Source organism: Mastacembelus armatus, chromosome 11, assembly GCF_900324485.2.
Source record: "Mastacembelus armatus chromosome 11, fMasArm1.2, whole genome shotgun sequence".
NCBI classification, from domain to species: Eukaryota; Metazoa; Chordata; class Actinopteri; order Synbranchiformes; family Mastacembelidae; genus Mastacembelus; species Mastacembelus armatus.
In genome coordinates, this window is record NC_046643.1 from 22,524,368 (window position 1) to 22,549,913 (window position 25,546).

The 25,546-nt window shown below is 47.2% G+C and overlaps 2 protein-coding genes and 1 long non-coding RNA gene across 6 annotated transcripts in view; 2 read left to right on the top strand and 1 right to left on the bottom strand.

Annotated features, from left to right (window-relative positions):
- Positions 1 to 10,744, top strand: rfx5 (regulatory factor X, 5). 2 transcript variants are annotated; one of them, XM_026299998.1, is made up of 11 exons: positions 1 to 45; positions 1,335 to 1,471; positions 1,663 to 1,696; positions 1,811 to 1,893; positions 1,991 to 2,113; positions 2,198 to 2,314; positions 2,477 to 2,555; positions 2,958 to 3,156; positions 3,503 to 3,585; positions 3,657 to 3,788; positions 3,949 to 10,744. In XM_026299998.1, the coding sequence occupies exons 2-11, from the start codon at positions 1,368 to 1,370 to the stop codon at positions 5,098 to 5,100; spliced, it is 2,106 nt and encodes a 701-aa protein (XP_026155783.1). In that variant the 5' UTR covers positions 1 to 45; positions 1,335 to 1,367; the 3' UTR covers positions 5,101 to 10,744. The 2 variants fall into 2 exon arrangements, with proteins under 2 accessions (XP_026155783.1, XP_026155784.1); XM_026299999.1 differs by lacking the exon at positions 1 to 45 and adding an exon at positions 82 to 754.
- The window catches only part of LOC113126136 (phosphatidylinositol 4-kinase beta), a 22,499-nt gene continuing 4,302 nt past the window's right edge, over positions 7,350 to 25,546 (top strand). Inside the window, exons 1-12 of one of the 3 annotated variants that reach the window (XM_026299990.1) lie at positions 7,350 to 7,479; positions 14,662 to 15,118; positions 16,142 to 16,671; positions 17,200 to 17,652; positions 20,927 to 21,154; positions 22,769 to 23,011; positions 23,373 to 23,479; positions 23,813 to 23,917; positions 23,997 to 24,120; positions 24,515 to 24,628; positions 25,004 to 25,155; positions 25,388 to 25,520. In XM_026299990.1, coding sequence (XP_026155775.1) covers positions 14,677 to 15,118; positions 16,142 to 16,671; positions 17,200 to 17,652; positions 20,927 to 21,154; positions 22,769 to 23,011; positions 23,373 to 23,479; positions 23,813 to 23,917; positions 23,997 to 24,120; positions 24,515 to 24,628; positions 25,004 to 25,155; positions 25,388 to 25,520 — 2,631 coding nt within the window. In that variant the 5' untranslated portion in view covers positions 7,350 to 7,479; positions 14,662 to 14,676. Of the gene's footprint in view, positions 7,480 to 11,908; positions 12,381 to 14,420; positions 14,518 to 14,661; positions 15,119 to 16,141; positions 16,672 to 17,199; positions 17,653 to 20,926; positions 21,155 to 22,768; positions 23,012 to 23,372; positions 23,480 to 23,812; positions 23,918 to 23,996; positions 24,121 to 24,514; positions 24,629 to 25,003; positions 25,156 to 25,387; positions 25,521 to 25,546 lie in introns of those variants that run through there. The other 2 variants (XM_026299988.2, XM_033325421.1) reach the window with 2 other exon arrangements.
- Positions 24,567 to 25,546, bottom strand: part of LOC113126166 (uncharacterized) — a 1,449-nt gene continuing 469 nt past the window's right edge. The window contains exons 2-3 of the long non-coding RNA XR_003295279.1: positions 24,930 to 25,138; positions 24,567 to 24,706 (exon numbers count right to left, since the gene is read on the bottom strand). This is a non-coding gene — a long non-coding RNA (uncharacterized LOC113126166). The remainder of the gene's footprint in view (positions 24,707 to 24,929; positions 25,139 to 25,546) is intronic.

Sequence of the window (25,546 nt, forward strand, 5' to 3'; positions counted from 1 at the left end):
TCACAAAAAAATCTGAAAGGGGATTTTTGCTGTATCTTGGCTCAGGTACTTTCTTTTTCTTTTTTAAAATAATTACTCTAATGGGACTCTCCGAACAGATCATACATTAATTACAGAATAATTTAACTCTTGTTGGGAATTTATTTTGTAATTAAAAGTATCGTGTAAAATAATGTTTAAGGGGTGTTTCAGTGCTTGGAAGCTAATGGTATCCGATAGCAACTAGCTAGGCTAGTTAGCTAGCATGTTGCGGTTAGCAGCGAGTCCAGTTAGCCGAGTCGGAGCGCGGCAAATATCCGCGTCGGTCCAACTAACGTCCTTTCGTCCGGGAGAAGCGGGGTTCTGTTTCTGACACGTGTGTCCGGGCTGCTTGTAATAAATCCAGCTAACGTGTCGCAGGGGCGCCGCGTCAGTCGGCTAACGCAGAGGGCGTCCGCTAGCCTGCTAGCTCGGTGGTAACATGTTGAGCTAAAGGCAGCACATGACCAGCGGAGCTACGCCCGCTGTCGGCGCCGCAGTCGGACATGACACCGGGGGCACGGCTGTCACGTTTCGGCGGATGGCACATCTGCAGCTCCAGCTAACGGTAGCCGCTGTGAGAAGCGAGTATGGCCGGCGGTGGGCTGGGCTGTGCTCCAGCTGCAGCAGTAACGTTGATCAGCACCGGGGCAGCCGGCGGGCCTTTTATATCGGCTGTCGGCGCGGAACCGGGTTGACATCTGAGCCGAACCGTGTCGTGTGATGTTAACAATCGGTAGGTGTGCAGGTGCTGTGTGCCAGCGGTCACCTGACGAGTCTTAAGCATTAAATTCAACAAAAGGCCTTAGGTTTTTAAAAAGTCTTGTTAGAGGAAAAGTAGTTAGGCTGTTGGTCACAGGCTCATCGCCTCATAATGTCTCAGCTTTAGCAAAAACACACGTTAACAAATTATTTATTCATTTTTTAATTAATCGATCCATCGATTTTCTGCAGGTTATATAAGTCCGTCGTTTTTCATCAGTGATGGTGAAGCAGGTATTGAACTGCACTTTGTATTATAAGAGAACTGTATGCATGTGTTTACAGATATTCTCGAATAACTGGTCAGTTTGCATCAAAGTTCTGCAACTGCGGAATAATTTAAACTTTATGTTAGTTCTTTGATAAGTCCTCAAAATATAAGAATATAATAAAAACGAGCTTCGCCTTCTCTAAGTCTCAAAGATATTCAGACTATTGACAGAAGAGTCAGTCCCTCCTGGTTTCCAGCCACGTCTCAGTGAAGGTGTTTGCTCAGTCATCGCTGTGTTATCATGATTACGTGTCCAAAGTAAAGCAAGTATTTTTATTTACAGATGGTGGTGCTCAGCACTGGTTAGTTGGTCCAGATGTCGGAGGACCAGCGGCACCGGCGGGGGGAGGGGGGTCTGGAGGCTGGAGAGGGCGACACTGAGCCCAGCATGCTGCTGCAGAAGCTCAAGAGCAACATCTCGTGAGTTGACTCCACCGTGACACAGTCATGGGTCTATAAAGGTCTTGAAACACTGATTAGTGTTTAAGTTCCTGATCCTCCTGACGCTCTGACTTTTGATGCGGAGTTCTTGTCAGCTCCTGTTACACTGATCATGCCTGAATGACCAGGTTTCCAGGTGGTTTCTGATTGGTGTGTTCTCTGTTTTGCAGAAAGAGTGTTCAGACCAAAGTGGATCAGATCCTGGTAAGATCCATGCTCCGAGTCTTCATGTGCGGTGGGGTCTGTTGGGTCTGAAGATTGTCTGTATGAATTTCACCTCAATGTTCAGGTGTGATTGGTTCTTTTCTGCTTTAACAGCAAGACGTTCAGCGCTTCTCCGACAATGACAAGCTGTACCTGTACCTCCAGCTGCCCTCTGGACCCAGCTCTGGAGACAAGAGGTCGGACTTGTTGATGTCAAACACATGTTGTAGATGGTATGGATTTTAACAGAAAAAACAAAGGCGTGTTCTTTGCTGACTTTTGTTGTGTGTGTAGTGGTGGTGACTCGGGTTCATTCAACACAGCCGACCAGCTTCACACCTGTAACTGGATCCGCAGTCACCTGGAGGAGCACTCAGATACCTGCCTACCCAAACAGGACGTCTATGAGACATACAAGTCAGGAAACACACACGAAAATTGCTGCAGTAGCTGTATATATAGTACTTGTGGTCTCTGACTGTCCCCGTCCTTGTTCTCCAGGAGATATTGTGAGAACCTGCAGCATCGTCCTCTGAGCGCAGCCAACTTTGGGAAGATCATCAGAGACATTTTCCCCAACATCAAGGCACGGCGGTTGGGGGGCAGAGGACAGTCCAAATATCCTTTCGCCTGCTGGACAGGCACTGTTTTCCCACACAGATCTGATTTTTATGTACGTGTGTAGCTGAGTCAGTGTGTGTCTGCATGTTGCTGTGATCTGGTGCTGACATGCTGTGTGGTTCTGTGAGTGTTGAGTTCCCTAACCTGCTCGACCGATACGTACTGTTACAGCGGCATCAGGAGGAAGACGGTTCTCAACATGCCTCTGCTGCCTAACCTAGACCTGAAGAATGACCCGGTACACACACTACTGCTTTCACCACTACTTGACTAGTGATTGGAGTAGTTGACTGCTAAGATTTAGTAAACGTCACCAGGTTTACACTAGTTAATGTGTAAAACAATACTTGTATTAAAGCCATAGAGTGGGATGTTTTGTACAGTTTGCTTCAGCCAAATGTCTGAACCATGTTCCCTTTGGATAATCCAAATAAACTGTTTCTGTCAGGATTATTGCAGGTCTGGAAAAGTCTTAAAGCATTCAAAGTCTCATATATCTACTTCCAAATGTCTTGACGTTCTGTAAATAACAGAATTTAAAATGCTTTGTCAGCTTTGCAAATGTTTTTTTAGCAGAACATGTTAAAGCTTAAGCATGTACATGCTGTTTTGAGTGACACTGCCTTCTCGTTGTTCTCAGGCGGAGCTGACCGAACTGGTCCAGACCTACAAACAGGAAGTGACGGAGGCGGCGTGTGAGCTGATCTGTGATTGGGCACAGAAGATCCTGAAGCGTTCGTTTGACACGGTGGTGGAGATTGCTCGCTACCTGATCCAGGAGCACATCGTCAACCCCCGCTGCAGCCAGGCCGAGCTGGTCACCTCCGCCGCACTCGCAGGTCTGAGCCTGTTTCAGCATGTCTTCAGTTATGTTTCATCATATTCAGTTCACTCTTCAGTAATGAGCTCATCTAGTCATTTGTTATTTTCTGCTTTCACCATATATAGATATGTTGCTGTGATCATATATATATATAGATACTGATCGATCGATATAGACAGTAAAATCTTTATGTCATTGTTTAGAGCAGGGACTTTCTCAGGAGCCGTAAAGTTGCATTCATGGTGCTCTGCAGTGTTTTTCACATCACATGACTTAATATAAACTAAACTCTATTTGTTCGTCTGTGTGTGTGCGTGTGTGTGTGTGTGTGTGCGTGCGTGCGTGTGCGTGTGCACTCGCAGGAGGTCCAGCCAAACCCCACAAGGTCATCAAGAAAACTCCGGTCATCTCTAAAGCTGAGAGTGACGGAGCTGCAGATCTGAAGGTGCTGACACGTTTCTCAGTACAGTCTCAGCCGTCTGTCACTGCTGCTCACCACTTCCTGTCTGTCCACAGAAGGATCTTGGGGACTCTTCGTCCTCATCTTCGCTGAAGCCGCCATCTGGAGACAAAGCAGCAACTGCCAAACCTTCCTCCCTGGACGCTCCTCCTCCTTCCTCCTCTGCTTCCTCCTCTCTGCGTCCTGCGGTAGGTCGACGCCTGCAGGTGTCTGTACCAGTGTTCACCTCTTTGTTATGAGTCATTCTGTGTCTTGTTTTTCTTCTTGGTGCTGAAGTTACTTTTGGACCAGTCAGTTAGTTTGTCCTGTTTTTTTTTACTTTTTTACTTGTGATGTGATGTGATGAAGGTGGAGGCGTTCATGAAGCAGTTACCCAGAATCCTCCCTCGGAGCTCAATCCCTGATAAGACCCAGCTCTCCGTCCGGTCTTCTCCGCCCTCACTGGCTCCCAAGGACGCCACAGGTATTGGCGGGGCGTCAGGACCTGGAGGTCCGACTGCTGCTGCCGCTGCCAGCGGGGGTGGGGTGAAGGTCATCGCCATGGCGACACTTCCCCAGCAGCAGGGTGGCCCCGTCCCGGTGATGATCCTGCCACAGGGCTGTCTGTCCTACGATAGGGAGGTTGCCCCGCCTCCGCCACCACCTCCTCCTCCACCGCAGCAGCTCCATGCCCCGGCAGCCCCTACTTCTGTGGTCCAGAAGGTACGGGGGAACGCAAACAAGCGCCCCCTAGAGGTGGTGACATCAGGCAGCAGTGCAGCAGGTGTGTCCAGTGGCTCTGCCACCAACGCTCCTCCAGTGAAACGGAAACGTGGACGACCGAGAAAACCTCGACCTGAAGACAGCCTGCCCGCCCCTCCCGCTGCTCTTCCTCCTCAGCCTGCACCTCCTGCCTCGTCCACCCACCCTCCCATCATCACTTCCCTGACTGGTGGCGTCATCCAGAAAGCTTCTTCCTCCTCCTCCTCCTCCTCCTCCTCACAGCAGGTGCTGGTGATCCCTGACCAGCCGGGGCTGGTTCTGGGTCAGCTTCCAACAGTGTCGGACCCAGCTCACCAACTGGTGGAGCACCATAAAGTGGTGGTGCAATGTCAGGCGGGTGGGACAGCGGAGCCGGACCACCACAGCCGGCCACTGCTGCTGCTTCAGAGTCCAGGGAACTCCAGCTGGGAGCTGGCGGCGTCAGGACGGACCCCGATGGTGGAGGTGATCCAGAAAGCTCCGAGACCAAGCAATAACAACAGCAGCACCAACCCTCCACCTGCAGCGCACCTACATCCTCTTCCCCTCCCCATGCTGAACGAGGAGCAGGGAGAGGTGGAGATCACGCTAACACCAGTGGAGCTGCACGTTAACCCGCCACTTCCTCCCTCAACCTCCACCTCTTCTTTAGCTGCTCCCGCCCCCTCTCCCTCCGTCTCCTCCATCACAGTGGCCAGCAGTGAGGAGGAGGGCGGAGGAGAGAGCAGCAGCACCTCCTCAAAGAGAGAGGGACTCTAGTTCTCATCGCTCTGCTTTCTCCTTTCTGTCACCCTCCTCCATCACTCAGCCTTTACCTCTCCTCTTTCCTACTGGTGGAAATCCCAGACTGGCAGCAGCTGAGAGCCAGTCAGTGAGGATAAATGAAGCCAACACCTGACACGCTGTCCTTCCGTTGGTTCCCTTTGCACTTGTAAACAGACTGAACACTGTTCAAAACCTGTGATTCTTTAACTGCATGTGTGTCTGTCTGTGTGTCACCTGTGGCTGAACGGCTCCTCAGCTGGCCGAGCCTGAAATTTTCTTCCTCTCTTCCCTGCTTCCTTCCTTACTTGCCTCCTTGTGTCCTTGCTCTCTAAACTTCCCTTTTTCTGTGCTGGGATGTGGTCGTCTGCTGCGTGGCTTCCACTGCTTCATTTATACAAACAGGACAAATAGAAGAAAAGACTGATGTAACTAAAGAGTGAGGAAGCAAAAGGGACGAGCAGGATGAGCAGGGCACATGTTTTTAGTATTGAGTCAGGCCTCAGCTGGAGTTCAGCCTGAAGATGGTAGATACAGTGGGTACTACGGGTCAGAGCCTTTTGAAGGTTCTTTGTGCTAAAAATGAAAAAATGACCTCTGTAACAGAGCTCGGCCTCGATTCGCCTTCAGTCCACGTAGAACTAAACAGGTCTGAGGACGGGGCGCTGGAAGAGGTTCCCTCAGCTGCAGGAAGAGAAGTTGTTTTCAGGCTAGAAAAGTTTAGTAGGTGGAAAAGTTGTGTGGAGGTGAGGACAACGTGCAGCAGCAGAGAAAAAATGAACGTGAATGGAAGCTGAGCTTTGTTGTCTGTTTTAAACAGCTTTGGTGAGTTGTGTTTTTACCTGTGTTGCTTTAGTAGATGTTTCTGAGTGTTTTGTGTGTGTGAAACAGAAGATTTGAAGGCACTCATTGTTACCCATCACCCAAAAATACTGTGTCAAACAAGGTATTTTAAAATATTTATTATCTAGATCATTTATCAGAAACACCAGCGGACCAACAACGATGAAGTTGCATCATTTGGTCTTGGGCTCATTTTATTTACGGAAATGATTAGTAGGGCTGGGTGGCTCCTGATTCATTGCAGCTTATCAGTTGACTTCAAGACAGTTAATCGCCAACTATTTTCATTATCGATGGATAGTTTAAGCAAATTTTATGCAAAAAAATCAAAGAAAAGCAGCAAATTCTAACATTTAAAATGCCAAAACAAGCTCATTTTTTGAATTTTCTTGGTATCACACTTGTTGCGATGTTTATACTGTGTTTCTTGTCATACCGCCCTCCCCTAAAGAAGTGAAATGGCTTTTAAGGGATAAAACGGGTGAAATAATCAACTATAAATCAGAAACTGATGTAGGGAATGAATAAATCAAAATAAATCCAGTGTCAGTCAGTCCTGAGCTGTGAAACCCAGCCCTAATGATCACAGCAAGGGCCAGTGTGTTTATAAGACTTTAGGTTTTTATGCTCCCCCTGCTTCGGTCAGCCCAGCAGAACTCGCTGCGTTAAAGAAAAGTAAAGTCGTTTATCGTGGTGTGCTTGGTGTGATTTCGCTGCCTCTGAGAGGAACACAAGTAAAAGTTTGTGAAAAAGGCGTCAGCTCAGGCACAAAGAGCAAAGCACAAAGTTACCTGTCACGTAGGACAAAAAAAGAGTACACAATGCAGTAAAATGGTGTGTTGGTGATGGATATTTGCGTAAGATTTGCCTCAGTAGCCCTGAAGTGTCAGTTTACATGATTAGCCTCCTAGCCAGCTTAGCAGTTTTTTGCCATGCACCCTTTGCACTAACTCCTGATCACCACTGAAGCACTGTCTGGATCCGCAATGTGACATAACCACATCTGAAGAGATGTTGTCTTTTGTCATCGACGAAAACAAAACAACTTTTGTTCCAAACTGATCTGCAAAGTAAAATGCAGTGACGTCTTATTTAGTTTGACCTGAAGAAATTCACTTTAATGTCACATACGATAAAAAAACATCGTCAATTATAAGAATTGTTGCCTTTGAATTTGGGTCAATCTATTAATTGATTGAAGTAACTAATTATTTCAGCTGTGAAAATACACATTAAGTTCTGTTTCTAGCATCAACCAGGAATATTTTAAAAGCTGGAGAGTTTGATGTAAACTCAGCCAACAGTCTAAATGATTTGTTCTTTGCATGAGTTGGTTATTTCACATTGCTGACATTTGTTTTCCACCTCTGCCAAACTGCCTCTCGCCCGTGTCAGGGCGTCTTCTTCATCGCTGGTGCTACAAACGGCGGGACCGGCGTCGCCGTCGGCCCTCAGCCGTCGCTGTTTTCCACCCGGGAGTCACAGATTTGTGCAAAACAACAAATCGTTTTGTCGACGTTGGCATATTGAGGAGTGAGTACAGGTGTGTTTGTGTCTGTGTGTGTGTGTGTGTGTGTCTGTGTGTGTCCGTGTGTGTCCGTGTTTTCCCTCCATCCTGTGACAACGAGTGCTTCAGGTCAGTTAAAGGGACGCCGACAGATTCTGACTGTTAAATTGTGTGTTGGAAAAGTGTGTCCTTTGCCATAAAGCAGAGCTCAGCCCGTCCTCTCGATGCTCCGCCGCTACGTCTAATTTATGGTTAGATGAGCACTAATGACGACAGTGTCATTTGTAAAGTGAAGTGCCAATGTATAAAATTCTGTCCATCTAATGGACACACGCCTTGACTAAATGATCTCGGCCTCCCTTTAACCGCCGGGCCTCAGCCCTTTCAGACACAACTGAAAAATGAGAAATTGCACTGTTACAAACAAGAGAAAGTCCTTGTATGTTTATTGTTGATATGAGGAAATGCCTCAAGTATTTACGAGCGATGTAACGTTCTGCTTTATGCTTGCACTCAGCTAGAGATTGACGTCAACGTCATTTTTTAATGGAAGAGTTGGATCAGAATAATAATAATCCTATTTAAAGAGATCACTAGAGAGTTTAGTACGGACTAAGGAAATACCGTCTCTTATAATAAGGACAGACAGGACAGACTTGGTTTAAAGCAACATTTCACTTGAATTAGGGGCCACTTGTCGCTTCAAATGAACAAAGTCCAGAATCAGACCCGACTTTAGACTCGAGAAAACCTGGAACGACGACTTTGCTGACACATGAATTCACATGATTTGAATGTAGATCTGTTTGGTTTACAGTGAATATAATTTGACTCAGTCCAAATGCAGCCTCCATCAGTCTTCACTTAGAACATGAGTCAGGACCTGACGGTCTTTGCCCAGGACGAATTGATCTTTTCTTGAGATTTGTTGGTCTTGACTTAGGACTTTGAAAGGGACTTGTTCCTGATATGGGATTTTTTCGAATTCCTACTTTGGTGGTTTTGGGTGCTGTTGGATGGTACAACAGCCAGTGCGAGCTTGACTCAGGACTTGGAACTGTTTTTGACTAAGGTTCCACTCAGGATTTGGTTTTAGACTTGATGGTCTTGACCTGGGATTAGGTGTGAGATTTGGACTTGGCCCCTTATCAAGTGAAATGTTGCTTTTCGCGTCTTGTTGGGATCTGCTGTCAATGTAAAAGGTTCAGAGTGAAGGTGACACACCAGCTGTGTTCCCTCTGCAGGACCTGCTGGGCTAAACTGGGCAAACTGGAAATATGAAATAAGATTGGACAGGAAGAGTTGTGACATGGATGGAAAAGGTTCAGCTGGTGATGGATGAAACTTCAGTTAGGATCACTAACTTGGCCAACTGGAAATAAAACATGTCCTGTGGTTTGAAAGTTTGGAAATTGACTTCAAGTGGGGTTTGGCGAACAGAACTGGCCTGACTGGGCTAACTGAACATGAGGCTTTCCATGCAGAACCTACATGAATGTTTGGGAAAAACCTTGAAGTCCATCTGGGGAAATGATTAGGAGAAAGTCCATGAGAGCAATAAGCCCCAGTTTGGATCTTTAACTGGATGTACTGGGCCTGTGGGACATGTAGAGCTTCCCCTGGAATCTGTGCAAGTATTTATGAGCAGCCTGGAAGATTCTCAGGACTCTTGAGAGTCAAGATCTGAACAGACTCTTGGAAATGGACCATAGGAAGTCAGAGACAGCAGGACCACATCCTAGGCTGATGTGGAGCTCCTTTCTGGATCTGGGTGAAACATTTAGGAAAAGTCTGAATGTTAAGCAGCACTGTGGGGATCTGGATTGAATATAGTTTGGAACAAGCGAGAGGAGGCAGCAAGTGTCCAGTTTGGCCCAGATCGGCCCTGCACTGGGAACCCGGGTTGGCAGTGGGGGTGGTTGTTGGACTCTTTCACTGTGGAGCCCTGTTGCTCAAAAAAACTAAACCAGAAACGGGTCAGATAATCAAAGATACAAGGATCGGGATTCGGGTAGCAGCATGTTGACCAGGCAGGGTCTGACTTGGTGACTCGGTGTCTCTGATGTCATTTCCTGTACTGCATCTGGTTTTCTCCTCCCCTGTCGAGTTGCAGGGGAACTAAACCCGTAACACTGGAAGATATCTATCTTCAGTATTCGGTTTGAGAGTCACCTGAGAAACTGAATCTGCCCTTGAATGTGTCCTGACGTCACGTGAAAGTCCAGTTAATCAGGTTCCCCATACAAACCAGTTCACAGCTTGATGCAGGAACTATCATGTGACCAGTCATGTGACCCCAATGACCTGAAGCCTACAAAGTGCAGTAAACTCAGTTTTAATTTATTGTCACACATGAACTGGATTAGTGATGCAGAAGAAGTGTGACGAGTGGACTGAAGGTGACGAGACGTTTGTGTGACCGAGTCAGATCCTGGTCAGAGGCTGCAGTTAATGTGATGATGATGATGATGATGATGGTGATGGTGATGGTGATGGTTATGCCCAGTGTAAACTAAAAGTAGCTCTGTTTTTCAGAAACCCACGCAGAGTTTTTGCAGCTGAATTCAGCGAAATATTTTTTCTTTTTCAGCTGAGGAACTCTGGGTAGTGTAGTCCTCAGCAACCTCCAGATCAGTTTGGAGTTCTGGTCCAGTTTGATGTGCAGAGCAACATCAGAGCTTCATGCTGCCATTTCTTTTCCAATCGGTTTATTTTGCCATAAATATTTTTACTAAATCCAGTTTTTCTTATATTAATTTATCTTCTTGGTTTTGTCTGTTTTGGTATTTCATACAGTTGTACAGCTTGTTGATGTGCAGATTGTATTATTATTATTATTATTATTATTATTATTGCTGTGAAAATCTTTAAAAAGTTGCTTTGTGGAAGACGCTTCCTGCATGTTTTTCCTGTGTCTGTTTTTGTATGTTACTAACTTTAAAAGTTTAGAGAAAACGTTTGTTTTTCCTTTCCTGGAGGCCGATGGCATTTGAGGATTTGTTTTATTTTGCACTTTACCCCTGGAGGTCATAATTAAAGGAGGGAGGTCGACATCGATCTAATCGTGGAAAAAGAACCTTCCCTCGTTTTCCTTTTGGTTTAGAAACCACAAAAAATTAGTGAAATGCGTTTTTATTTTACCTGTGAGTTTTAGCTCCAGCCCCTGTTTGTGTTTTGTTTGTTTGTTGTGAAGAGAACCAGAAAGTGATGGAGGACAGACTCAGAACATTAATGTGAATCTATTTTCCTACACTGACTGGAATAAAAGACGAGACGATCACTGGCAGAAAACAGTCCGCTCTTTCATTTCTTCCTGTTTTTCCCTTTTGTGTCTTTTTCTTTGCTTCTGTCCATATGTTCCTTTTGCTTCCTCTCCTTTCTCTGACCTTTTGTTCCTTTTCCATTTCTTCCTCTTTTCCAGTTTTTTGTTCCTTGTTACTAATTTCTCTTTTCTGTTTTCCCATTTTGTTTTCTTTTTGCTTTATTTCCATTTCCTTTTTTATTTCTTCCATTCACGATTCTTTTTCTTCTTTCTTCTCTTTTCTGTTTCTGTTTTCTTCTTCTTTAGGCTCCTGTTGGTTTTTCTCTTGGTGCCCAGGAGGCGCTGTCCTCCCCAACTTCATGTTGCGACTGAAGTTTCTGATCTACTGATTTTCAGATTTCCATCGGTTTGTCAGACAAATAACAGATACTTTCATGGTTAATTGATCCTAAATCAATCAATAAATCAAATGATTTATAAAACAGCAAATGAGACTGAACAGTTTGAAATCTAGAATAATAAAATATGTTTAATAGCAGTCGCTCATTAGATCTTTGAGGTGTTTAAATCAGTCCTGAAAGCAACAGGTGGCTCTGCTGAATTTAATATTTGTAATAAATATGTACAGCTAGGACCGATAAAATATGAAAAGATGAAAATATCTACAAAATATAATAAAGACAAGAATTAAAAGAACTTGTGATGTAGTGTAACAAAATAAAGTGCTAATAAAATATTAAAATAACTAAAATAAAAATAATATTTAATCTGGGTCATAAAAATAATAAACCAGCTGAATAAAGTGACAGAATGTTAAAGTCAATCAGTTGAAGGAATCTGGGGGTGGACAGACGATGTTTTGGTCTAAACGGAAACAACCTCCAACCGGAACTCAGGTGACCCGGTTTTTACAATAAAAGCTTTGCTATGCACTCTGGGGAAATGTAGTTGTAAATGTTAAATTCATTCTGATAAAGAAAATGAGATTTTATTGTGTTCATTTGTCAAGTTATGTAATATTTTACTTCATTTCCAAATATTTTCTGTATGTCCACAGTTTCAGATGTGGGAATGCAAATAATGATAATTTTTATTATCAATAATTCACAATTTTATGATTCTTTATTTTTTAAACATAAAAATTAATTAATGACCATCGCAATTTTAAATATCTAGAAATGCCCAAAATTAGTAGAATACAACAAACAAAACAGAAAGAAGCTCCCATGTGACAAACTGGAGTCTCTGCATTATTTGTACTTAAAAACAAATCAACCAATAAATTGACTCGACTCACTTCTTATGATAATTGTTGCTAATTAACTTAAAAAATCTAATTTAAAAACAAAGAAAACGTCCGTTACGCAAAAAACCACCCGTGCTTTTATTGTGCAAACAGCACCGGAAGTGTGGGCCGCGTGTAAATGTTGCCGCTTGACGGAAGTTGCGTCACTGCTCCGTTTTAAAGCAGAGTCGATCCGACCCGAGCCAGGCCACAAAATCCGGGAGCAGATGGAGCACTTTAGAGCCTGAAAACCAGGACTAAGACCGGGACAAAAACCTGGACTGCGTAGCTGGATTCACCACGGAAATTCCCGGGACCAAATCCGGATCAGCCCCGAGTTCCGGAGCGTAGAAAGCGGAGCGAAGCTGCTTCATAACCGGGTACGGTTCCTCTGTTTGCTTCTGCTTTTCTGGTGTTCGTGGCTGTTTGACCCGCTTCAGTTCGCCTTCAGTCGCGTTTGCTGGTCCGGGGTTCCGGCGGTGGCTCCCGGGGCTGCGGGCCTGCTGCAGCCCGGGTCTCCTCCTCCTGCTCCGGTTTGTTTTCATCAGAGGGAGCCGCCGCCCCTGGTGCCCCCACGGTGTCTCCGTAACATCTCTAACGTTTCCGGTATCTCCAATATCTCTAATATCTCTGCACACCTCCGCGGCGTCTCTCACACGCACGTGATGCTCGTGCTCGTGCCGGTCCGCTTTGTTTTTAGCTCTTTTCGTGTCCACGGACGGGTCCTGAGAAAACGGAGCCCTGGGCACAAAGAGTCCGGGCCCCCACGACCCCCCAACACACAGACCAAAGTTTAATGTGAGCAAACTTCCGTTAAGCTTCATGAATAATTAGACAATGTTGTAGTTTTATCATCTGGTACGTTTGAAGCATAGAGGAGCTTCACTGTGTGTGTGTGTGTGTGTGTGTGTGTGTGTGTGTGTGTGTGTGTGTGTGTCTGTGTGTGATAAATTTTACACTTTGCCCTGAACTGCCCACGTCACACTCCTCCATCGGTCCGTGCTGATGATGCGTTCACTGTTTTTGTGCAAACTAAATATTTTCTGACTTGACAAAAACGCTGCTGTCATTTTTGAGAGGGAACTGAGAATCTGAGGTTTCTGACTGTCGGATAAAACGGTGAACAATAAAATAATTAGTGGATTAACTGGTGAAAATAACTGCTCCATAATTATTAACCAAGTTTATACCTGCAGTCACGATATTCAGAGGCTTTTATTTTGTGTTGTCTGCTGTTTTCTCTGATAAGCTATAGTTTCTACAAACTGTTTCTGCTCAGAGATTAATTAACGTCTGGAAGCAGAATGAAAACAGGAGAAAGTGGATTCAGCTGACAAGCGGCTGAGATCAGGTTTTGTCAGACGCTCTGGTGTTTCCGTCGGAGCCGAGGCCAGGATGAGAGACCTGAAGCAGGTCGACCCTTCAGCTGAGAGTTTATTCAATAACTGGCTGAATAACCGTGACAGGGAGATGCTGTTGCTGACCCTGATCCCGATCACTAACCCATAACTGTTGTCAAACGAGACAGAGCTCAGGCTGCCTCCTTTAACAGTAAACAGAACTCAGAGTGTGTGTGTGTGTGTGTGTGTGTGTGTGTGTGTGTGTTTGAAGCCACCCACGCCTGGACGATCCAGAGACCTCACATCTGGAAACCATCACACACTCTCTGCTGTGATTACATCATCATTCCCTGCTTCTTTTCATGTCTGTCAGATGATGCGCTGGTGATGTCACCAGGAGCCAGGAGTCATGTGACAGGAGCTTCAAATGAAGTTTAAGTTCAGAAACACTTCTGGACTCGATCTGTTGCTGATAAACTGCAGCAACGAACTTCCTGTTGACAAACACCTGGACGCACCTGTGCCGTCACATGGGTCTTTGTTGTAGCTTCTTCCCAGTTCGAGCAGTGAAATAATCAAACTGTCATCTGCAGAACGTGAGATCAAAAAGGTTTTTAGGAAAACCCCAGTAAGGGAACAGGAAGTGCCGAGGGCGCCCTGTGGTTGGAGCTTTCAGCGTGATGACAGGTGGCGTGCAGGCGGGAGGACGTTACATAACAGACTGAGGCGTGTGGGGGAGCAGCTCTGATGCTGCAGCCTGTGCAACATTTACTGTTTCCTCAGCGGCTGAGGATGAAACTGTCGGACACAACAACGTGTGTGTGAACGGGGTGTAAAGCCGCCATCACACTGCTGATACGTCAGTGAAGTTATTCTTTGTCTCAGCTGGAGGAACCTTTGACCCTGAGAAAGTCCCAGAGCTTTAGGTAGAAAAGCCCCTTTTATTCTCTGAGTTCTCTCATGTTTTCTGTTCTTCTGTTTTGTAAGGTTCCACGTTTTGTTTTTTATGTTTGGTTCCATCTGGAAACTCAAAGGTCCTGATTTATGAGTTTGCAGCAGGATGAGTCCGCACCTGAGTCCGAACCTGAGGTCTGTGCTGGAAGTCTAGGCCCGGCACGCTGGTGAGGGCGAGTGGGAATCTCAGGGTCTTGTTGAGGAGAATAAAATGCAGCATGAGGTGTAAAGGCAAATTGGTGCGGGATCCGTGGCGGTGCCAGGTCGACCCAGAATACGCCGGAGAGACGAGATATGTCGTGTCACGCGCTGTGGCCCCTCATAAGTGGACGGGAGATTTAAGGTTTTCTGTTTTTGTTTTTTTCAGGTCTGCTCTTCCAGAATGGCCGACACCAAGGTCTCTGCCTCTCCGGCTGTTGGGCCACTCCACCATAGCCCCTCCCACTCTGTCCCGCCACCTCCACCATCGTCCTCCCCCACCACTTTCTCCTGCCCCTCCTCCCCCTCCAGTGCTTCCTCTTCCTCCTGCTCTGACAGCTCCTCAGACTGCCCCAACCACCACCACCACCACCACTACCACCCCCGCCCCCAGCTGCACCTGCCCCCACCCCCCCACAGCGAGCAGCCCTCCTCCCCCAGCGCCAGTCCACGTAGTTCCAGCCCCAGCGGGAGCATTGGAAGCACCGGCAGCCTCGGAAGCAGCAGCGCTAGTGAGGGCATCGGCAGCAGCGGCATGTCGAGCGGTGGTGACCCTCGAGGACCGAGCCCCCCGTTGGACGTCATCTCAGAGGACGCCATGGAGATGGACCTGGGAGTAGACCAAGGTAACTGGGACAGGGTCACTGTAACAAGACAAACTGGTCTTTATAGGTTTCCAGGTTGCCTGGAAAGTAACTGTCAGTTCTGATAGCAAACTGAACATTTCAGGGTTCTGGACTGTTGTTCAGACAAAACCGTGCATTAGCGGACCACCTGTGCTCTGAAAATTCCTTTTGCTCACATCTCACTGGAACTAATTACGTCATGACTTTTAGCAGTTACAGTCCGTAAGTATCACTGCAGTTTTTTGCACAGGGTTTTCCAAAGTCCACGTAGGCTTCGGTCCAGGGTTGGTGCTGTGTGTAGAGGTGACCCCAACTGTATCTGGTTGGTAAAAGACCATCTCTGAAATTTCGGCCCTTCCACTCAAGCTCAGTCCCTAAAACTAGATTTGCAGTCCAGGCCAAAAGCCTGCACCATTTACAAACCTGCTCTACAGGTTTTACTGTCCATGTGGCCTATGCTCTCCCACACTGCCCCATGTTACCGGGGGGGCTGGACCAGCTCGGTCTTCAGCTTCAATAATGTACAAGTTATAGTGAAGCGAGAACAGGAACTTGATTTCAGACAACATAACGTGAAATTGTTGCTTTAGGCTGACAGCCGTCCACGGGTCAAAGTGAACCCTAATCTCCAAAATGTGCCAGAGCCACAAAGGACACAAGTGTAATTTGACTATACCTTTAATGTGGCCTTGCAGTTCTGGTCTTGGAGGCCCTACAGCAGCACAGCCCCTGTGGTCACGGACATGAAAACCATCCACCATCACACGGTGGTGAATCTCTGAGGGTCATTTTTAAAACCTGCTACAAATTTTGGCAGCATATTTACAAAACCAGTAGGCTGACAGTTACTGTAGTGGTCTGACCCTAGAAATATGAAGCAGCATTTGCCATGAATGACATTTTTGGCTCCAGCACTGGTAGGGTTAAAGAAAACCAGGTCAGATTGTGCTGTTTATAATGATGAAGGGGGCAGAACCCGATAGTGGTTGCCGTCAGTCTAACCTCACAGTTTTCTGCTTCCAGTGATTGACCCGGAGGTAGCTCTGAAGGCCTGCCAGGAAGTTCTCCTTAAGGTGAAGCTGCAGAACAGAGATGTGCCTGATCAGCAACTTGACAACAAACAACAGAACAATCAACAAGAACAAAACCAGGACACAGATTTCACAGAGTGCTCCAGTCCACGGCGGCACATCAGCCCAGACACTGGCTCCATCAAAGAGGAAGATGAGGAGGAGGAGGAACAGGGGAATTCTGGGGAAATGGGGCAAAAACAAGGTGGTACTTCTCAGCAAGGCCCTCCTCCTTCATCCTGTCCTGAGTCGTCGTCATCACATAAACAGTCATGGCTGCTGCGTCTCTTTGAGTCCAAGTTGTTTGACGTCTCCATGGCGATCTCCTACCTGTACAAGTCGAAGGAGCCGGGGGTGCAGGCGTACATCGGTAACCGCCTCTTCAGCTTCCCCGACAGTGAGGTGGACTTCTACCTGCCGCAGCTGCTCAACATGTATGTGCACATGGACACGGAGGTGGGAGACGCCATCAGACCTTACCTGGTGAGTCCTCAGACACCTGGGCTGGTTCTGATGCTTTGATGCTCATGTGACGCTTGTTAGCCAGCCACTTTAGTGCTCACCCAGATATTTACTTTTCTCATTTGGGGCTGAGGTCAGCAGGAACACACACTGTTAAAAATCATTGTTAGTGTTGGTCCTGTTTACCTGAACAGGTACCGACAGCCCATAGCTCCATGGGAAACGTGGCTGCTTGCAGCTTGTCAGGTGTGGTATCTGAGAATTGATCAGACATACAAAGCTTTTCATGTGAAACTGAGGAACTAGTCGGCTGATTACTGAAGTTGAAGTCCATGTTCTGCTTGGTGAAGCATCAAGCAGTGACGGTGCATAACTCAGGGGACTCCTCCGTACTCCTTCGGTCTGATAATGGCTGCACAACAATTCCTACAAATGTTGTTTTATTGTATTTTGCAGGAAAATATGTGAATTCTTTCCAAAAAGCTCCAGATTTAGTTTGCGTCTGTATGATCCTGTGTGAAACGTGTGATCTGTCCTCCTGTCTCTCAGATCCACCGCTGCGGGGGCAGCATAACCTTCTCTCTGCTGTCGGCCTGGCTGTTGGGCGCCTACTCCTCCGACATGCATATCTCCACTCAGCGCCACTCCAGAGGCACCAAACTCCGAAAACTCATCCTGTCTGATGAACTCAAACCTTCGGCTTCTGCGTCCGACGCTCCCCGAGCAGCTTCGGCTTCTGTTTCCGAAAGTCCGGTGTCATCGCCGTCCCACCGCCGCTGTCACCGCAGGCACAACAGCAGCAACCTGGAAGCCTCCACCTCCCCGTCCCGCCCGTCCATTGGCTCCTCCCCGGACAGCCCTCGACCCGGGGAGGTGTTTGTGTCCCCCTCCAGGAGGACCCACCAGAGGTCCAAGTCTGACGCCACTGTGGTGAACGGCGGGGCCTGCGCCGGTCTTCGACGCACAGGGAGTAATCCGAAGGTGGAGGCGGTTCACGAGGAGGTGAGGAGCGGTTTCTCTTTATTGATGAAGGGGGAGGTGTGTGATTATTCCAGTTAGAAGCTGGTCCATTTTTATTTATACACAAACTAATAACCAGCAGTTGGTTTGTTTCACTCAAATGAAGCAGACAAGAAATAACCATTTTTCACACTCATTAAAATCAGTTGCTGCCAGTGAAACATTCATTCGTGATCATTAATCAGCTCCCTTTTGTTCACTGATCTTATCCCATCATGCTTTGTTTCTCCTGGTCTTCATACATCGGGTCTCTGTCACAGATTTAGTTTCATGTGAGGGACATGAAATGACATGCTGCTCAGGTCCTGTGTCACATGGAACCAGTTCATGTGCTTCGTTTAGAAGGAAATTATTGGCCAGCGTGACCCCGGACGCTAAGGTCTGTCGGTCGATCCAGCACTTTGTCCGGACCGAAGCAGCAGCAGCTGTTGGTTGGATTGTGGTGAATGAGAATAACTGCTGGTCCTGTGCTTTGGTTTATACGAAGCCTGTCTGGCGACATTCAGGAGAAAAACATATTCTGTGCCTGTTATTTCTTTTCTTCTTCACTCCTGCATCACCGCCAGACTTACAAGCCCATCACACGTGGAACACGAATTATGCGTTTCCTGCTGAATGTCACCAAACATCTGCAGAACCTGTGAGCGTCACTGCCACGGTCGTGTGGTGTATTAGCAGCAGAGGCACTAATGGCAGGTGGTTGTCTGCTCGGCTACGTCTGGTGTCCACGTACAGAGAGTTCGACAGATTCAGAAAGTGAGTGAGGTGAAAGCAGCAGGTGACGGGTGGTGGCTGATGATCTAACAGAATCAAATCCTCAGCTCTGCCCGTCACATTGGACTGCTGCTGTCGCTAGTTGTTCTGGTTTGTTGTGATTCAGCAGCTGTGACATGAGGACTGGCTGGTTCTGAGTTTGTGAGTCTGGGGAGGATTGTTTTTATGAAAAGAAACAAGGAGCGATCTCATCAGACAGCCAGAGTTTACTTTAGGTCTGAGTCTCCGCTGGCCAGGATCCAGACCCTTTTTTCGTTTCATCATCCGAAAAACAGACAATAAAAAAGTGAGAGAGGGACAGAGGGTGGAGGAGCGAGACCAGATCAAACCTGCTCTCTTCCTGTTTGGACTCTGCTGATGTTTGGTCATAGTTTCCACTTACTTTTATATTTTAAAGGAGAGGACCACCCAGTGGAAAAACTAAAGCACCACAGTAAATCTGCAGCAGAAATCTGATGAACTTCTGACCCCTGGTAAAGAAAATGTGTGTAAGCTGAAAAAGAAAAGCTGCAGTTTTCCTTTTGACCCAGCAGAACTTTAGAGAAACATGATAAATGGATAAGATCAGTTTTCTGCAGGTTTCACCCAAAATCTTTGAAGGCCACAAAGACGTTTCTGGTTTGACACCAATAAATTTAAAACCTCCCAGATCACAGTCTACAGTCTGAACCGAGTCCTCCAGGTATCAAAGAACCGTGGGGACAGAAGCTCTCAGAAGTGAACCACAGCGTACAAGTCCAGAACCACATTGAAGTAGGATAGTGGTTTTGGTCTGGTAGGGCCTGGTGCTGGTAGTTTTGAGACTGGTGGTTCAGGGTCTGAACAGTGAAGAGAAGTTTAAAGATGGTGAAACAAAAACCTGCTGTGGACAGAAAACAGAGACAATATCTGAGTCCTCCTCGTCATGGAGGAGGAGGGTTTCTATGGTGACAGGAGGAGGCGGAGGGTGGTTGCCATGGAGAGAGGAGATGGGGAGGAGGGAGGATGTGTTTGTTTACAGCCAAATAGAGCAGACAGCTGATTCCTGGAATATCTAAAAGACAAAGTCTGAACTAAAACCAGAAGTAGCAGGTACAGATCAGTTTGTGATTGATTTGAAATAGTTGATAAATTATATGTGGATGGATTTTGAATTCAAAGGGCTGGAGAAAACACCAATTGTGGAAATTGTGTTGCCTTGTAAATGTTTTGGAAAAGGGGGTTAAAAGCCATTAAATGTGTTTCAGGAGCTGGTTTTATCTCGGCAGCAGTCCGGTCTTAGGGCATTTGTTTTCTGTCTCATCTTTAATCAGGCAATAACATCTGCAGCTGAAACAAAGTTTGGAGTGAGTGTGGACAACCCGAGAGAGGAGGAGGAGATGCTGCTTCATCTCCTTCTTCCTGTGTAAAGCTCTAGTCAGTCGGCTCCTGGGGTTTTCAGTTCCTGCCTGTTAGTCTCTGATGGGTTGATTCTAAATTTAAAACTGCAGCTTTCAGGAAAGACTCGTGTTTATAAAAGTCATTTGTCCTTTAGCTTGTGAACCCGTCGGACTCCGAGCTGGCTGTAGACTCTGGTTTCGTTTTAGGGAATTCGTCCTGTAGAATCTGGGTCGTGTAAACATCTGTAACCGTCTCTCCTGAAACGTTTCCATGTGTCGGCCGGCAGAGCTGACCTCAGACCTGCTTCTGGTGGGGGAAGAGAAACAGGATTAAACCACATGACGCTGAAACAGCAGCTCAGTCATGTGATGACAAGAATTCAGGAGAGAAACACGTTTTTCATGAGTTGCTGCAGAAAATGTGTTGAGTCTGACCAGGTCTGAAGTGTCAGGGATTTAAAAACAGTCCGATATTTCTTTCCTCTGAACCTGAACACAGTGAAGACCAGCTCAGAAACAAAGATCACGAGTCCTCAAGGTTTTGGATGATGTTGGTTAGTGTCACATCTGGTCTGCAGTTACCAAGCTTTCTAGGCCATATATAAGTATATTCAAGTATTTATCAAAAGACCAGAGAATGAAAAATAATCTCTCCAGAATCATTTTGTGGTTTTGAGCCTAAAAGTCTTTATTGTGTTGGGGAATAGATGCAGCAGATCAGAACTGGCTCTGAATGCGTTTCCTGTAAAAACAAAATAAAAATCAGACATTTGAGCAGCTAAAAGATTTTCACTGACATGATGAATTTATTTCTAAAGTAGAGGCCAAATTAATTTTCCTCCAGTCAAAAGGAAAACCACGTAAGCAGCTTCAGGTCAAACTTTATAATCTGCCATTAAGTTCTGTGGTTTGGCTCTCTGGTAGGTCTACTTCTTTGTTGGTGCTTCAATATTGTTTTCAACTCAATCACACGTGTAAACGGTGCCATCTAGTGGCCGCACTCGAGAGCTGGACTTTAAGCTGCAGGACTGGTCAGATAACTGTACTTAGTCCAGTATTTTCTACTAGTATCAGTGTTGAGGAAATGGATGAAATGTCAGGTGTGTTTGTGAATGTGTTTCCAGCCCGAGAGGCTCCGTCCTCAGCGCGAGTTTGTGAAGTCTCTGTTCTGCATCGGGAAGCGTTTGGCCACACTGCCCACCAAAGAGCAGAAGACCCAGCGGCTGATCTCAGAGCTGTCACTGCTCAACCACAAGCTGCCGGCCCGAGTGTGGCTGCCCACGGCCGAACACCAGCACCACGTCTGCAGGATCCCTCACACCCAGGCCGTGGTCCTCAACTCCAAAGACAAGGTCAGTCCTGACTCGCTAAACACACTGAAATCCTTGTGCCTTAAAGGAGCAGTGACACTTTTAGTGAAGTCCTGGTTCTTCAGGTTGTCCAGCTCATAGGTAGATCCAGGAAGTGCCAGCCTAGCTTAGCACAGAGGCTGAAGATGGGGGAAGTGTCAGCCTAGCTTAGCAGAGGCTGAAGATGGGGGGAAGTGTCAGCCTAGCTTAGCACAGAGGCTGAAGGTGGGGGAACTGTCAGCCTAGCTTAGCACAGAGGCTGAAGGTGGGGGAAGTGTCAGCCTAGCTTAGCACAGAGGCTGAAGGTGGGGGAAGTGTCAGCCTAGCTTAGCACAGAGGCTGAAGGTGGGGGAAGTGTCAGCCTAGCTTAGCACAGAGGCTGAAGATGGGGGGGAAGTGTCAGCCTAGCTTAGCACAGAGGCTGAAGGTGGGGGAAGTGTCAGCCTAGCTTAGCACAGAGGCTGAAGGTGGGGGAAGTGTCAGCCTAGCTTAGCACAGAGGCTGAAGGTGGGGGAAGTGTCAGCCTAGCTTAGCACAGAGGCTGAAGGTGGGGGAATTGTCAGCCTAGCTTAGCACAGAGGCTGAAGGTGGGGGAAGTGTCAGCCTAGCTTAGCACAGAGGCTGAAGGTGGGGGAATTGTCAGCCTAGCTTAGCACAGAGGCTGAAGACAGGGGGAATTGTCAGCCTAGCTTAGCACAGAGGCTGAAGGTGGGGGAAGTGTCAGCCTAGCTTAGCACAGAGGCTGAAGGTGGGGGAATTGTCAGCCTAGCTTAGCACAGAGGCTGAAGGTGGGGAAGTGTCAGCCTAGCTTAGCACAGAGGCTGAAGGTGGGGGAAGTGTCAGCCTAGCTTAGCACAGAGGCTGAAGGTGGGGGAAGTGTCAGCCTAGCTTAGCACAGAGGCTGAAGGTGGGGGAAGTGTCAGCCTAGCTTAGCACAGAGGCTGAAGGTGGGGGAAGTGTCAGCCTAGCTTAGCACAGAGGCTGAAGACAGGGGGAATTGTCAGCCTAGCTTAGCACAGAGACTGAAGACGGGGGGAAGTGTCAGCCTAGCTTAGCACAGAGGCTGAAGGTGGGGGAAGTGTCAGCCTAGCTTAGCACAGAGGCTGAAGGTGGGGGAAGTGTCAGCCTAGCTTAGCACAGAGGCTGAAGACGGGGGGAATTGTCAGCCTAGCTTAGCACAGAGACTGAAGACGGGGGGAAGTGTCAGCCTAGCTTAGCACAGAGGCTGAAGCGGGGGGGAAGTGGTAGCCTAGCTTAGCACAGAGGCTGAAGATGGGGGAAGTGTCAGCCTAGCTTAGCACAGAGACTGAAGACGGGGGGAAGTGTTAGCCTAGCTTAGCACAGAGGCTGAAGCGGGGGGGAAGTGGTAGCCTAGCTTAGCACAGAGGCTGAAGACGGGGGGAAGTGTCAGCCTAGCTTAGCACAGAGGCTGAAGACGGGGGGAAGTGTCAGCCTAGCTTAGCACAGAGGCTGAAGACGGGGGGAAGTGTTAGCCTAGCAGCATCAAAACAGTAAAAATCCACAGGATAAAGTCTTTACTGTCACTGAATTTATTAGTAAATATATTCTCAGAACACATCTCGGCAGGTACACCAACCGACTCTTCTTCCTCCTCAGGCTCCGTACATCATCTACGTGGAGGTTCTGGACTGTGAGAGCTTCGAGACATCTCCCGTTCCAGTTCGGATCCCGGAGACCAGGATCCGTTCAGCTCGCTCTGCAGAGAACCTGGACTGTGGCGTCGCTAACGCTAACGGGATGACATCAGAACACAGAGCAGGAAGCTTCTCCACCGTCCCGAACTACGACAACGACGACGAGGCGTGGGCCACTGATGATATCGGACAGCTGCAGGTGGAGGTGAGGACAATCTACGGGTCACATGGTCTTCAGTAAAATCTAATGAATGCAGCTGCAATACTGATTGATTGATTGATTGATCAGAACAGAGGCAGCTCCATGTTAATAACAGTCTTAACTGAGGCAAATTTACGTTTCTAAATATCAGTTTAGTGTCTAACAGCCTAAATATAACTCATCTTAAAAAAGGTAATAAAATCTTATGCTGTTCATTTGGTGGGAACTGGATCCAGTTGATGAAATTCTTTTCCAGTGAGTCGTTTTATTTTGTCGAGGTGTGTGTGCATTTTTAAAACGGTGTGTTACGTTCTCAGGTCAGTGCTGTCATTCATGTGATCACTCTTGTCTGTGCGAGTTGCAGACGGAGGCTCAGACCAGCAGCAGCGATAACATCAGTCAGTTTTCAGTCGACAGCATCACGAGTCTGGAGAGCAAAGAGCCGGTGTTCATCGCCGCCGGAGACATCAGGTACACACACACACACACACACACACCACAATCATTAATGAGCATTTACTTCAGGACTGTTGGATCAGACTGGTCAGTCTGACACAGGGGTTCCTAATAAACTGACCACTGTGTATGTGCAACATGATATGAGACTTGACAGTTTTTCCTTTTTAACAGAATTTTTATTTATCATCAGAATAGGTCCCAACCTAGTGCAGCCCCTGAAAACAATCCTGTGTTCAGATTTTAAAAACCTCCTCTGTGCTGCCTCTGGTTTTCAAAAATCTTCCTGTGCGACGTGAGTCGTGTGTCCGACTGTTGAGAGCTGACACGTCCTGTGTTTGCTTTCAGGCGCCGTCTGTCGGAGAACCTCGCTCACACTCCGACCACATTCAGGAGGGACCCGGAGGACCCGTCGGCCGTGGCCCTCAAAGAACCCTGGGAGGAGAAAGTCAGGTCAGCGCCGAAGCCACAGAAGGGTGTTTGTCGGCGGCCGCTTCCTCCTGCTGTAGTAACTTTGACTTTGTGTGTCCAGGCGGATCAGGGAGGGCTCTCCTTACGGCCACCTGCCCAACTGGAGGTTACTGTCGGTCATCGTGAAGTGTGGGGACGACCTGAGACAGGAGCTGCTGGCCTATCAGGTCCTGCGACAGCTGCAGGTACAGATGTGTTGGCCTGGTGAGACTTTTCTAACTATCCCTCCCCTTCCAGCTTCTGATTGGCTGAACACACCTGATCCAGGTAATCAGCAGTGGGCGGGGCAGTGGCTCTGGAGGAACCTGTCTAATGAGAAACACATAAGATGAAGTGCACTCACACCAGATTAAAGAAACCCTGCTGCTGAGGTGTCTGATATAATAATACTGTGACACCTTTGTCCACATTTCACCTGGAACCCAAGTCTTCAATCCCATCAGCAGTTTTTCATTTAATTAAAGACATTTGACAGTTTGTGTCCGAACCGCACTGAGGCCTGTGTCACTGTGGCGTTTGGGACGACCCTGTTTTTCCTTTGACTCGTTCTCTTGTCGTGACTCTGATCTCCGTCCCCAGTCGATCTGGCAGCAGGAGAGAGTTCCTCTGTGGATCAAACCGTACAAAATCCTGGTGATGTCTTCAGACAGCGGGATGATCGAGCCGGTCCTCAACGCCGTCTCTCTGCACCAGGTAAGCAAGGCATGATGGGACATACAGTACAATAAGCTTCAGTAAATGAGGATGTTGATCTGGAATCACCTCAGGTGTCTGCAACAGAATTCCCACCAGGAAAAACTCAAAAACTCTCAAGTCCAAGATCCAGTTGCTGCTAAACATCATTTTAATTTCAGATATCCAAAATGAAAAACCTGTTCCTGTAATTTTCAACAATACATCTCACTTTTGCTGTAAGTGTGAGATTCTAGTAAACAAGTGCCTTTTTTAATATTTTGTTAAGAAACAAATACACTGAACTAAAAAACACACTGACCTTTTCGTCCAGATGTCGGATCGTTTCCCAGGTTGCACAGGGACGGTTCACTGATGTTGTTTTGTGTCTTCCAGGTGCGTAAACAGAGTCAGCTGTCTCTGCTCGACTACTTCCTGCAGGAGCACGGCAGCTTCACCACCGAGGCCTTCCTCACCGCGCAGAGGAACTTTGTCCAGAGCTGCGCTGGGTACAGCCTCATCTGTTACCTGCTGCAGGTCAAAGACAGGTGAGACACGTTTGGACAGTCCAGCTAAACGTCCAGAAAACTACGTGTCTTTGGGATTTAATGCTTTTCATTGTGCAGACTGAAGAATTAACCCACATTAGACTGAAAGCCCGTTTACACCTGTGACACGTCTAATTTTCTTACTTAAGGAAGCTCAGCTAACTCCCCATACCCTCCACCTCCAGCCTTTGAGCTAAGCTAAACCCAAACCGTCCCTCTCTGTCCTCTGCAGACATAATGGGAACATCCTGCTGGACTCTGAAGGTCACATCATCCACATCGACTTTGGTTTCATCCTCTCCAGCTCTCCTCGTAACCTCGGCTTTGAGACGTCCGCCTTCAAGCTCACGTCAGAGTTTGTCGATGTGAGTCAACCATGTATTGGTGTTTC